General features: G+C 38.6%; 1 protein-coding gene across 1 annotated transcript in view; it reads right to left on the bottom strand.

Moving 5' to 3' along the window:
• SLC2A9 (solute carrier family 2 member 9) overlaps positions 1-14921 on the bottom strand; it is a 315386-nt gene that overhangs the window by 199918 nt on the left and 100547 nt on the right. The window contains exon 6 of the mRNA XM_044681454.1: positions 13145-13277. Coding sequence (XP_044537389.1) covers positions 13145-13277 — 133 coding nt within the window. The remainder of the gene's footprint in view (positions 1-13144; positions 13278-14921) is intronic.

Below are 14921 nucleotides of genomic sequence, written 5' to 3'. Positions count from 1 at the left end.
TTACATTTGCTGCTTTTTATGAACTATTTTTCTTTGTTATAAGGGAGGGTTTAATTTTGTGAATGACTGTGGAGAGAAAGATGGAAAGCCAAATGGAATCAATAAAATGTTTTATTTTTTAAATAATCTTTTTGAATAATCATGTAGTCCAGTTCAAATATCATGGTATAGATATAATTAAATTCTCAAAGACTTTGTCAGAAAAACACCAGGTACAGAAGATCCTAAAAAGATGGAAATCCTTCTAGAATGTGTTTGATGATAGAATCAAAATTTTTATCTAAGTATCAGTAGAATTAAATTTAGAGGGGCTCATCACTAGTTTGCATTTAGGAAGATGATTTTTTTTTTGGTCACGGCAATTCATGGACACTGTTGTTTCTTGTGGTTTAGTGAGGCTGACGTCTGCCTTGGTGGAAGGAGTGAGTACCGTCCCAAAGAAATGGCAGATTTTTAAAACATTAAATACTTCCATGTAGTAACTTTCTTCCAGATCAGGTTCTCATTAGTCCAATATATCATTCCAGCATATTCAAGATTCATGTCACTCATTAACCATGTTCTAAGACTTAAGTCTGTTGAAGAATGGCCCAATTAACAATTGAGTGCCTTGAAGCAGCTACAGGACACTGTAGTGCACAGAGCACTAGATCTAGATCTGAATTCAAATCTGGCCTCAGAAACTAGCTGTGTGACCCTGAGCAAATGACTTAAGTTCTGATTATCTCAGTTTCCTCCTCCTCTGTAAAATGGGGATAATAATAGCACCCACCTTCTAGTGTTGTTGTAAGAATTAAATAAAATACTTCTAACATGTTCACCATAGTGCCTGACACATAGTAGGTGCTATTTAAATGCTCATTTCATTCCCTTCCCCTTCCATTTCCCCTGTCATGTAGTTCAGATGATGGGAGAAATCGGGCAATTATAAGATACAGTTTTTGCATTGTTTATGAAATTTATAGTTAAAATGAAGATTAGAAATCATCATGCCCAATGCTCTCAAAGACTCAAATTATGAAATTCAGAGAAGGAAAGGAACATGGAAAGCATCTAAGGCAGCATATTAGGGAGGAACAGATGATAGTTTACATAAGAATGATATATTACAGCAGACAGACTATTGAATTTAAAGCCAGAGAGACTTGGGTTCAAATTCTATTCTAGACACCTAATCAACTGTGGGATTCTAGACTTAGCTTCTCCCAGCCTCAGTTTCCTGATCTCTAGAATAGGGATAATTATAAAGGAGATCAAATGGAATAAATATATATTAAAGTGCTATGCAAATAATAGGGATTATTATTATCTAATCTAAGCCTTTCACTATATAGATGAGAAAATGGAGGCAGCCAATGAATCAGCAGAGCCAGGATCCTTGGACCCCATGTCCCCAACTCCCTACAGTGTATCATATTCTATGTTAGAATGTTAAAGCTGGAAGAGATTTTTAAAGATCTTATGACTTGGCTCCTTCCTTTTTATAGTTTGGAGGACTGAGGCCACCCAGAACTAACGTGACATGCCCAAGATCACACAAATCCAACGAGGAGCTGAGAATCCAAGTCACCAACTCCTGGTCTAGCATTCTTCCTACCCCTATTAAGCAGCCTCCCTCAAGGAATTTACCATCTGGTTGGAATGACAAGATTTATATGCAATAAGCAATTGAGGAAGAGCTCAAGATCCTATGCATCTGAAGACTTGTGTTGCTTAGCATATGGTTTAAACTGTATTTCACAAGTGGAAGCATCAAGACATAATTTAATGACTATGAAGCCCAAACATGTGGCATTTAAAAACCCCTCATTCTGCTTTCCCTGTGAAGCCTCTAATGCTGGGTGTCTCATAAAATATTTAAATGGGCATAGTTACTGTTTCATTAAATGCACGATATATGATGAGTTGTTTATGCTATTTCTGCATAAGCTATTCTAAGATCTTGTGTCTCCCTACCAGCCACATTAACATGAGAACCTAAATTTCCTTATACCTATTAGAGTTTCACATTCTCCATCTTATGCTTCCCAATTGGTGCCAGGGGTGGGAAGGGAAAAGGGAGACAAAGAAGATTCCTTTTTTTTTGTTCCTTTGTCCTGGAAAGTGGCTATTCTAGAAGAGCTGAAGACATGACTGGCATTTCTGCCCTTGTCACCATCCACTTAGGAAAAATAGAATGCTTATCAGTGTTAGGACTTACTTGCTAGATGTGGACACAATATGGCATCTGCTCCAGAGGAATTCAAAATCAAAGGGACAGCATACAGGCATGAAATTAACATAAATCATACTTTCAGAAACAGTAGAAAAACAACTCAATTTCTTTTTTTCTTTCTTTTTTTAAAGAGGGGTAAAAGACTTCCACCTATGATTTCATAAGTTTAGGGAATTTCTGTTATGAAAAATGTCTTCACTAATGCAGATCAACAACTCCTTTGTAACTTTTTGTCCAAGTGAATTGCATCAGGCATTGGGAAGCTATATTACCTAGAGCCTATTATTATGAAAGACAGAACCATGTAGTGGTAAGAGCCACTGTACTTGGAGTCAGAGGGTCAATGTTCAAATCTTGCTTCTCCTAGTTACTTCCTATGTAAACTTTCCAAGTCATTTCTCTGAGGTTTACTTTCCTCCTCCATAAAATGAGGAAGGGGGTGGCTCCACTTTTTAGGACATCAAGACGCAAATAAGTTAACAATACAATGAAGTAACATAAGAGAAGGCCAATTACTATCCTCTAATGTTCTAACTCAGAACCACTTCCCTGTGCCACCACCATCAGAGTTGCACAAGCCAAACCACAGATTTGCAATGGAATTCAACTTTATATTTTGCCATCCTCCAAATACAAAGAGCAGAAGTTTGCTTAAACTGGAACAAAAGTGTAGAAATACTGTCCTACAATAGAACTTAGCCAATGAAAGAATCAAGGCACAGAGGGAACTGGAGCAGATTATATTGTGTGTGGCTGTGTGGCACTCTACTAGGCCCAGGGGAAAAAGTTCAGCATCCAGCTGGGGCTAGTTCTATTTCTCACCCTCCAACCCCCAACTCTCCACACCCATCCCCATGCCCCAGAAATCACTTGTGATAGTGACTAAGACTAGTCAATGACCAGCCTAGCAGAAGGTTGAGGTAGTTTGGAAGTCCAGCCTCTAAAGAAACCACACACAAAGGAGAAGAAATCTGAAAGTGAAAAATGAAGAAGAAGAAAGAAGAAAGAAGAAGAAGAAGAAGAAGAAGAAGAAGAAGAAGAAGAAGAAGAAGAAGAAGAAGAAGAAGAAGAAGAAGAAGAAGAAGAAGAAGAAGAAGAAGAAGAAGAAGAAGAAGAAGAAGAAGAAGAAGAAGAAGAAGAAGAAGAAGAAGAAGAAGAAGAAGAAGAAGAAGAAGAAGAAGAAGAAGAAGAAGAAGAAGAAGAAGAAGAAGAAGAAGAAGAAGAAGAAGAAGAAGAAGAAGAAGAAGAAGAAGAAGAAGAAGAAGAAGAAGAAGAAGAAGAAGAAGAAGAAGAAGAAGAAGAAGAAGAAGAAGAAGAAGAAGAAGAAGAAGAAGAAGAAGAAGAAGAAGAAGAAGAAGAAGAAGAAGAAGAAGAAGAAGAAGAAGAAGAAGAAGAAGAAGAAGAAGAAGAAGAAGAAGAAGAAGAAGAAGAAGAAGAAGAAGAAGAAGAAGAAGAAGAAGAAGAAGAAGAAGAAGAAGAAGAAGAAGAAGAAGAAGAAGAAGAAGAAGAAGAAGAAGAAGAAGGAGGAGGAGGAGGAGGAGGAGGAGGAGGAGGAGGAGGAGGAGGAGGAGGAGGAGGAGGAGGAGAAAGAGAATGAAAAAAGAAAGAAAGAAAGAGGAGATAAAGGAAAAGAAAGAAAGAAAGAAAGAAAGAAAGAAAGAAAGAAAGAAAGAAAGAAAGAAAGAAAGAAAGAAAGAAAGAAAGAAAGAAAGAAAGAAAGAAAGAAAGAAAGAAAGAAGGAGAGAAAGGAAGAATAAATGAAAGGAAGGAAGAATAAATGAAAGGAAGGAAGGAAGGAAGAGGAGAAGAGAAGAAGGAAGGAAGAGAGGAAGGAAGGAAGAGAGGAAGGAAGGAAAAAGAAAGAGGTGAAAGAAAGAAAGAAAAAAGGAAGAAAGAAAGAAAGAGAGAAAGAAAGGAAGGAAGGAAGAGAGAAAGAAAGAGAAAGGAAAGAGAAGAAAGGAAAGAAGGAAGAAGACAGGATCTAATAATTATCTTCCTTTCTTGAATGATTTTGAATAATTAATACAACTCTGCTTTACATATTACAGATACATGTACAACTAACACCCATATATCAACCATTCCTTCTCCCATTAGCCATCCCATAATCACGCATCTCTCCTCAGACTCTCCTTTCCAATACCACAGAAGGCTATAGGAATAAGCAGCAATGCTGCTTGGAATTCTCTGTTGTATCTTCATCTCCTCTTTCTGCTCATCAACTGAATTTCCCCCATATTCCAACATTCCCAGTTACAGTTCAGTGCAGATTGTCTATCCCCTTCATATGGCATCATATCACATATGTGCAAGCTATAGAAGGTACCCTCCTGAGCCTGAGGCAGGGGCAGTTATCACTAAGAAATGGCAGTCATCTAAGAAAGGCAGAGTGCACTTGGGCAAGATGGAATGAGTTGTTTAGGATAAATCTAAATTTTTTTCTACTTCAAGTGATTATTAATAAACCTTACAAAATGTAATACTTGGAGTTACTGGATATTAATTTAAATCTTACAGATCATTTGTGGAGTGCTTTTGTGCTGTTATTTACCTCTAGCTGGGTGGACTATGTGTTGGGGAGTGGAAGAGATGGACAGGACTCGGTGATATTTGAAGACATTTCTAACCCAGAAATTTTACAAAAATTCACCTTCACATGAGATCTAGAATGGCAGGCCACCTTGCCCTTCACTCAGCTCTGACATTTCTTCCACTTAAAAATGAGACAGATCCTTTTCACTAGCTTGCAATTGTTCCATCATTCCCTTTGGGTTTATGAACCACATGAAAGATTTAGTGGCCTTGGTTTTGACTCTGCTGCCTTCTGCATTTCAAAGCTTTTCAAGCTGCTGCCACACTGCTTTTTCACATTCCAGTTTAGTATCCCTAGGAGGTCAGTCTTGTTGAGAGACACCTTGTTAGATCTATTGTCAAAGGATTTGTTAAAATTAGATTAAGTCTAATTAGATTTATCCTAAACAACTCATTCCATCTTGCCCAAGTGCACTCTGTCTTTCTTAGATGACTGCCAGTCAAAAATAGCAGATGGAGCCTCCACTGCTTTTGTGCCTAGTTCAGAGGATTATTTCCATAGCTTATGATGTAGAAATAAGGAACTGGCAATAATGGAGTTCTTTTGTCTGCAACAGGCAGTTGAAAATACATTAATTATCTCATATTTATAGAGAGTTTTATGAGTTAGAAACAACATTAGAGTCATAAGATAGACAGAGGGCAGCTAGGTGGGCAGTGGATAAAGCATTAGAGGTAGTCAGGAAGACTTGAGTTCAAATCCAGCCTCAGAGACTTATTAGCACTGTGACCCTGGGCAAGTCACTTAATCCTGATTTGTTTCAGTTTTCTCAGCTGTAAAATAAGCTGGATAAGGAAATGGCCAAGCACTCTAGTATCTATACCAAGAAAACCCCAAAGTGTGTGTATGGAGCTCACGAAGAGTTGAGTGTGACTGAATAAACAATGACAATGACTGAATGAACAAACAAATGAACAGCAAAAAAAGTATGTATGTGTAAGTTGTTGTTTTCTGTGGAATTATGTTCAATGTTATGATTTCAGGCAGTGGGGCACAATGGGAATATTTGGAATCAAAGAACTTTAGTTAAAATCCTATCCGTGTCACTATCAGTGACCCTCCATTTAGTCAGATGTTACATACGAGAATTGGACCATATAATGTGTACTGTTTATATTGAGTTATAACTTCTATGATCCCAGCTACTTTTCAAGGTCCAGCTCAAATATGGCCTCTTTCAAGAAGCCTTCTCCAATTATCATAGTCAAAAAGGTTCTCTCGTTCTCTCTCTCTCTCTCTCTCTCTCTCTCTCTCTCTCTCTCCCCTCAGACCTCAAGTACTCTCTTTTTGTCATTTGCCATACTCAATCTCATCTAGAGTTTCTTTATTTATGTCTCATCTTCCATGTCGGATCTTAAGTTTCTTAATAGCAGAGATGCAATATGATTTTCCTTTTTATTACCACCCCCCATACTTGCCTAGCATGGCTCTCTGTATATAATAGCTACTTAATAAATATTCACTGAATTTAGTTGAGGTGAATTTCAACAGGGGAACAAATGCCTTCATTTTGTTCTTTTAAATATATAATAGAGGGGATATTATAACTAGACTTTTATTTCCCCCCTACCTGGCCCTGAAATAAAATCTCAAAGTTTTCCCTTATTCCCTCAAACTCTTCATTAACATGTGCAGACTAGCCACAGGAATGGTGTTTAATACAGTAATTTACTGAGAGTTCTTTCATGTCACTTTCAGACAGGTTAAGAAGTATTCTTCCATGTCTTGGGAGGCTATAGCATTAGCAACCTTAGTTTCCCAAGAATACTATTCCCTGCTGGTTCAGGAAATAGTTTCAACTCACCCACATTCTCATCTTGTTAAAATTTTCCAGTGCTGTTCCTTGGAGTAGTCCTTTTTTCAACCCCTTCAGCAACCTTCAGTCAGCCTGGCAATCAAGCTCTTTACATTAATTCAAAAGCCTACTTGTACATCCTGGCAAGTGGGGGTTTTGTCTGTTCACTCATTACTATGCAGCCAATCTTTTTTTTGAAAGCCAAAGTGCAATGAAACTCATTAACTCATTGGTAGCTTTTCTTTCTTGGTACTAACTTAAATTTCTCCCTTTTGTTCCTTCATCTTGCATCTGACTTCTTGCTTGGGATTTTGCAGGCACTTAATAAATAGTTATTAATTGGTGGATTCGATGTAGTTCTTAACTTGATAAATGTTTTAGGATGGACTCATTTTTGAAAGCTCCTATACAGAATTGGTTAGATAGGGGAAATAGTAGAATGTAAGTTCCTTGAAGGCAAGGATCATTTTATTTTTATCTTTCTACTTCCAGAAGAACCTAGCATGGTGTCTTATACTTGTTTGACTGATTTGATTAATTGAATGCAATTCTGAGTGTTCTCTGGTGGGGTAAACATTTATTTGTATGGATCAGCACGGTGTATAAGCAAGAACCCGATCAAAATAATTAATAATAGTAACGTTTAGTTCCTTACAGTCATAAGCCTTACAGTTACAAAGGATTGTCATTTGGATGATTTCTTTTGAACCTCCCAACCATTCTGTGAGTTACATAGCTCGGTGTCATTATTCTCCTTTTATGGATAAAGAAATGGAAGTTTGGACAAATGAAATTATTTTCCCCAACTCGTAGAGTCAGAACTTGAACCCAGGCCTCCTGACACCAAGTCCAAGGCTTTTCATGATACTACATTAATTAGGTGTAACAGTTCTCTAAAATAATACAAAATAAACCAAAAGCTAAAGAAAAGCAAATTTGTTCCTTTCTTAAAACATATTCTCAGTCTCTAGCAAAACATGATCTACCCTAGTAGTTTCCATTTTGACCTATGTCTGTAGAAGATGTTTATGGGATTCCAAAGGCAATCTTTTGAATGCCATGGTAACAGCACGCTTCTGGTCCAATTTGTTGTGTCCAGAGTTCAATATAAAAGATGTTTAAATGCCACCTAAGAAGATAAGCAGGCAACAGCCTGCCCTAGGAATGCTGAAATGAGAAAGTGAGGAAATGCAGAATTGTCTGTCAGCCAGAAGGAGAGAACAGTGGGGGCGAGTGAGGCAGTGACAGAGCTACATGCATGAGAACATTAAACATCTTTCCTTGCTTAGAAGGAAAAAAGAATTTAAAGGAATGAGAGGGAGCAATGGAAAGAAGACTAGTCTGGCAATCTGCTACCAATACACTGTAGTACCAGAAGATAGTCCCTTATCTCTTGGCCTCAACTTCCTTATCTGTAAAATAATGAGATCAAACTAGAGAATCTCTAAGGTCCCTTCCTGCTCTTTGATATCCATATAGTAAAGTATCTTCCAAATCTATGACAATCTATGTTCTAAGGTTCCTTCTGCCTTTAAAATTTTATGTTCTAGATTCTAAAGATTATTTCATCTTTAATCTATCTTCCATGTTTTAAGATCCCTGGAAGGTCTTCTACCTTATATTCTGTATTCTAAGCCACCTTAGAGCTTTAATTTCTTATGTTCTATGTTTTAAGGTCTCTCATAACTACTATATTCTATATTCTTTGTATCAGTCCCTACTAGAGATAACATTCTATGACAGATAAATTGCTAGGTAGGTAGATAAGCTATAGATACATACACATAGGAAGTGCTTCATATGTATTAGGCACTGTGCTAAGTTTTGGGGATACAAATATAAACAAACGAAGCAGCCCTTGCCTTCAAAGAGTTTATGTTCTAGGTGGGGGAAACATTTAAAAGGAAGCTGCTAGAAAGCAAAAGTATGGTACTTGCAAGGTATGGTGAGCCAAGAAGTGGTCCAGAGGTGGGATTCCCTCATAGTAAGGGAAAAGCTCGCCTATTAGAGCCAGAGGATCCAGGGATGGAGTCCAAGTCTGCTGGGAGGAAGATGCTCAAAGTCGAAACATTCCTTGTAGTTCTGACATCCTTTGCCGTGTGGGTTAAGGTCTCTCAGAGTGCTGCCTTTCCATGTGTTCTACCTCGAGGTCCCTTTCAGCACTAATATTCTCTGTTCTAAGTGTTCTAATATTTCATGGTCTGGGGTGTACAGTTTGCTCCCCCTGGTGGTCTGTTCAAAACATCGTGACTTGCCTGTAAGCCAGGATGTGTCTTATTGAATCATATTTGAGCATGGAAAGGCCCCTTCAGTCAAGAGTACTTCTGTACAGGACTTGACAGCAGGCCCAGGGCTAAGTTTTGATGGGCACATTAGGCAAACACAAGCTAAGGTGGACAGCTGCAGTCTTTTTTAAGATACAAAGTTCCTGTTAGAAGGGCAAACTTGAATTTGACAGAGGTGGGGGAATGCCACTAGATTTCTTTATTCTTGGAGCTTTACCAGGGTATTTTGATATCAATGAGGGCACATACAGGGTTATGCCCCCCTCTAGGGATGTCCTCATAACAATTACAGCTTAAGTTTGAGTGTCACTTTAAGGTTTACAGAGTGTTATCCTCATAATTTCTCTATGAAGGAATTATTATAAATATTCTTGTTCCTACTTTACAAATAAGGAAATAGAAGCTGGGGTTGGGGGCAGCCAGTTAAACAACCTGCTCATGGCCACCCAGTTATGTGTGTATAGGCATGGTTAGTCATTTTTTAAGTTGTTTTTCAGTTCTGTCCACCTCTTTATGACCCCATTTGGGATTTTCTTGGCAAAGATGCTGGAGTGGTTTGCCATTTCCCTCTCCAGCTCATTTTACAAGTGAAGAAACGGAGGCAAACAGAGTTAAGTGACTTGCCCAGGGTCACATAGTTGTATTTCAGCTAAGGAAGTTGAATCTTCCTGACTTCAGGCCTAGCACTCTATTGACTGACCATCTACCTGCCCATGGCCACCAAGTTAGTTAATACCAAATTCTGAGATGAAATCCCATTGTTTCCTCTGCCTGCTCTATTCTACCAGACAAGTAATTCGCTACAGATAAAAATAAGACTCCTATGATCTAGTCAAGTCAACAAATACTGTTTTGGACCTGGAATGTGCAAGATCTGATGGATAGTAGTGAGTATACTGAAATTTTAAAAAGGCACAGCCTTTGACCTTAAGGACATTATGATCTAATTGGAGGGAGAAGACAGAGACTGCAACAGATACACAAAAAAAGGTATGACACCCAAGGAAAATGTGACAAGATGATAAAGGAAGAGTCAGACTAGCTAAGTATTCTGGAAATTCCTGAGACACAAGAAATTGTTTTGCATTGGAAGAACCAGAGAAGACAAAAAGAAGAGGAGATATCATATATGAGCCTTAAAGAAAAAAAAAAGATTTGAGGGTATCTGTTTTTTTAACTCTTTCCTTCTGTCTTAAAATCAAAGTATATTGTTTGTGCATATTGGTTCAAAGACAGAAGAGTGTTAAGGGCTAAGCAGTGGGGTTAAGTGACTTGCCCAGCATCACATAACTAAGATGTATCTGGCAAAATTTCAACTCAGGACCTCCATCTCTCTACCTACTGAGCAACCAACTGCCCCCAGGGCATCTGTTTCAGGCATGAAGAAGGCCTGTGTAAAAATGTGGAGGGAAAGGTGGGGCAGGGTAAGAGGGAATTGGTAACAAGATTAGATTAATTGGAGCATGAAAGAGTGAAAGAGAGGAAAGGGAAATAATGTAAGAAATGATGTTCTGATATGGATTGCAAAAGGAAGGTCCTAATGTCAAGGTAAGGAGGTTGATATTTTAAGCCAGAAGAAACCACAGAATGTTTGGGAGCATGTTGATGATGTGGTCAGATCTGTGCTTTAGGAATATTATTTTAATATCTGGGTTAAGAATAGATTGGAGAGAGAAGGGACATTTTGTGCCAGGGAAACCAATTAGGAGACTATTAGTATTGTTCAGGCAAAAAATGATTGCACTGGTAGAAGTATAAATAGAAGGAAGAGGATGAAGGCAAATGATGTTTCTATTTTTTTAAGCCCTTATCTTCTTTTCTTGGAATCAATACTGTGTATTGGTGAAGTTACTGAGGCCAGATTTGAACCCAGGACCTCCTCTCTCTCTCTAGACCTGGCTCTTGATCCACGGAGCCACCTTGCTACCCCTGCAAATAATGCTTCAAAGCTAAATTCAACAACATAGTTCCTTTCTATGTTTTGAAATCAAATTCTATAATTCTGAGATTATTTAGAGTAAAATCTCTTAATGGAGAACTTGTCCCCTTGTCACATTTTCCCAGGATATTATATTTTTTGTATGCCTGTTACATCCCTCTGTCCTCTCCACCTTAGAATTTCATTGTCAGAAATGTTATTTTGAGGGGGAAAATTAATATGGGGGTATAGGAATATAGAAAAAGATAAGAGTTTCATTCCTTCCTGCTCCTCAGTAGGCTATTCCTTCCCTCCATCCTCAGGATTGTAGCTCCTTAGTCTTCTCAGATTGCATAGGGGAGTCTTTGTCTACTTGGGCCTCTTCCTAATGTTATTAGCCATATAGGTGCCTGCCTCACCCTTTGGTGATCAGGCCACTAAAGTCCTGGGAGTGTGGCCATTCCTTCATATTAAGTTGAATCCCTGACTGTTCAGGACTGGCCAGCTCCCAACTTGTCCTTCTCAGCAAGGTTTTGTAAATGGAAAGTCTATAATTCTCAATTCTTGCAAGAGGAACAGTTAACCTCCTCCATATACCACAGGAGTAGATTCTTCTTTCATCTCTTCTACTTTTTGGAATATGGACATTCAACGAGCTAAGAGTCCAACTGGTACAGCTTTCTTTATCTTTTCTATCATTTCTATCATGTGGTCATTTCAGTCATGTCCAACTCTTCATGACCCCATTTGAAGTTTTCTTGGCAAAGATACTGTAGTGGTTAGTCATTTTTTTCCCTTCAATTCATTTCACAGATTAGGAAACTGCGGTAAACAGGGCTAAATGACTTACCCAGAGTCACACAGCTAGCAAGCAATTGAGGCTAGATTTGAACTTAGGTCTTCCTGATTCCAGCCCCAGTATTCTATCAACTGCACTATCTAACTGCCCATTATATTTACTGTTATTGAAGGGTGTCATTGGGAACAGAGAGCAGTGCACATGGAAGGAGATGAGATTTTTAAAAATCTCGTTTAGGTCCTTTCCAGATCGACCATTCTATGTTGTATGCTCTCGGATCTTTTCTTCACATCTGCCATAACCACTATGGCTATATTTGAAGGGCTTCATGACTTACTAATGTGTTACTACCATCCCAGACTCTAGCCAGATCCATCTTCCTAATCACCCTAAAAATATGGAGGAGGTCAATGATTTCAATGTAGTTATATTTTTGAAACCTATAACTCACAGGGCGATCTAGCACAGATCTTAAAATAACAAAGCAAGTCAGCTTATTGTTGCTTTAGGGGAAAACCATAATTAGTTACTGTTGTTGCAATATTGTTCCACACATTAGTGTATTTACAGAATTTAGAACGGGAACTCACAGTATAAGAAGAAAAAAATAAAAGTAGACCCACATAGTTTTCAAAGCACTTTCAATATAGAAAACCACAGTGTTATAGAGCCAGAGATATTTTTTTAAACCCTTAACTTCCATCTTAGAATTAATACTGTGTTCCAACACAGAAGATTGGTTAGAGAACTAAGGACTTGTCAAGGGTCACACAGCTAGGAAATGTCCCATCTTTGAGCCTGCCTCTCAATTCAAGGGCCTAGCTGCCCCCAGGGTTCATCTAATCAAACCTTGTCATTTTACAGAAAAAGAAACTGAGGCTCAGTGTGAGAAAAACCATAAACTAATTAATCTTTTTTAATACCATCATAATCCTATGATCATATATATATATGGCATATGGAAAGAACAGGATTTGTAGGCAGAGGATCTGGTTTCACAGTCTGCCTTCTCCATTAATTGTGATATAAATTGAAGGTAAATATTCAGTGTCTTGGGGTCTCTGTTTCCTCATCTGTAAAATAAAGAGGTTAGGTGACAAGATCTCCAAGATCTCTCCAGCTTTAGCATTTGGGGATTTTCTGATTGTGCAAGCCTCATTATCTCTATTTTTTAAGTGGGGAAATTGGGAGTTAAGTCAAATAAGTTGCCCATAATTACACAGTCAGACCGCAAAGGCAGGACTCCTAACTTTAAGTCCAGTTTTCTCTTCATTATGTTCTCTAGTCACTCCAATAAGAAGAAATCTTTCTCAAATTTTTTAGAAGTGAAAATGAAAACCACTGATTCATATATATATATATATATATATATATATATGTGCATGTATGCACACATAAATATGTGTGTATGTATGTGTGTTTATATGTGTGAAAAGCCATGCAGATATACCTACACACTCTATGACCTGGCCATACCACATGCCCAGATTCAAGGGCAGGACCCAGCCCTATGTAGTGTGGGACAAAACAGGCTCATACCTTTTTCGGCCCCATCCTGATCATTCTTTTCAAAGAGCAGATACCGTGGACTTTCTGGCAGAAAAGGGAGGCTCACCAGTTGAACAAAGGCAGGAATGACGATCACAGCAAACAAGTAAGGCCATTGTGATTCCTTCAAGCAAAACATGAAGATGTTAGTGAGTTTTCCTTTGATGATGGCTAAAAGAACCATTCTGAGCAAGGAAAATAGCAATATCTATCAGCACTGGAGGATGCTCTTTCTCACTTCCTTGGATATGAGCCTTGTGGCTGCCCTGTGAGGCAGATAGCACAGATATTATCATATTATTCATGTTGGTCAGAGGAGGAAGCTGGTTTCAAAAGAATTGAAGTGACTTGTCCCAATCCCATGAAGGCTAAAACTAATGACTTTTTTTAATACCTTACTTTCTTTCTTAGAATTAATACTAAGTATTGGTTTCAAGGCAGAAGAGTGGTAAGGGCTAGACAGTTGGGGGTAAGTGACCTACCCAGGGTCACACAGCTAGGAAGTGTCTGGGGCTAGATTTGAACCCAGGCCCTCCTGTCTCCAGGCCTGGCTCTCTATCCATTAAATCACCTAGCTGCTCCTAGGTCTGGTGATTCTTAATCAAAACTCTTTCCAACAAACCAAAGTACATTAAAGACTTTGATTGGATTTCTTCTCACTGATAATCTCTCTAGTACCAATTCCAGATGGCCTGCATTGTGGATTATATCTCATTCATAGTCTTACCCTCAAACCAGTTCTGGGAGATTTCACATGGACTTATTCAGGAATTACTAGAATAAAAGCTCTGTTAGGTGCAAAGGATAAGAAAATGAAGCAGCTCTTGGCCTCAAAGAGGAAGGTGGGGAAATAGGGAAGAGAGAGGGATGGAGGGAGACTGGAGGGAAAAGAAGAAAAGGAGGGACAGAAAGGAAAAGGAGGAAAAGAGAGCAGGAGAGGAGAGGCACAGATAAAGAAAATGGAGGTAAGGAGAGGGAGAGAAAAAGAAAGTAGAGGTAGAAAGAGAAGGGAGAGGAGAGAGAGAGAGAGAGAGAGAGAGAGAGAGAGAGAGAGAGAGAGAGAGAGAGAGAGAGAGAGAGAGATTTTTTAGTAGAGTGGCATAGTCCTACTTGCTTTTTAGGGTTCTCAATCTGGCAGCTATGTGGAAGATTTATAAGGAAAGAGCACAGAGACAAAGAGACATGTTTGGATTCTACTATGACAGTCTAGGCAAGAGGTGATCTGCACTTGAACTAGATGGTGACCCTATTATCAGAAAGAATGGGACAGAAATGTTGTGGAGGTAGAATTGACAAATTTGTCAACTGACCAGATGAAGTAATGGAGAGATAAAGGAGAGAGAAGAGTCCAAGATGACTCTGTGGTTAAAAACTGGAATTACTGGAAGGATAGTGATATCAACAGAAAGAGGGGGCATTAAAGAAGAGAGAGATTTTGGTGAAAAATATAATAAGGTCCCCTTTGGGCAAGTGGAATTTTAAATGTCTCTGGAAAATCCAGGGGGAATAGTCCAGGAAGCATTATGCAATATGCCTCTGGAATTTGAGAGAATGATTATGGCTGGATATATGGGTTTGAGATTGATCTGCATAAAAGTAACAAAAAGTGACTCCTGGGAGTAAATGATCACTCGGGGAAAGTGTATAGTGTGAGGAAAGAAAAGGGTACAGGACAGAAGCTTGGGAGTGTCCACACTTAGCAGAGAGGAGAAAGACGACAGCCTAATAAAGAGTGCTGAGAATGAAAGAGATGTTGTTTGGTCATTCC

This window comes from Gracilinanus agilis, chromosome 6, assembly GCF_016433145.1.
Source record: "Gracilinanus agilis isolate LMUSP501 chromosome 6, AgileGrace, whole genome shotgun sequence".
Taxonomy (NCBI): Eukaryota; Metazoa; Chordata; class Mammalia; order Didelphimorphia; family Didelphidae; genus Gracilinanus; species Gracilinanus agilis.
Note: the sequence above shows the minus strand (reverse complement) of the source record. Positions and strands in the feature narration are given on the sequence as shown.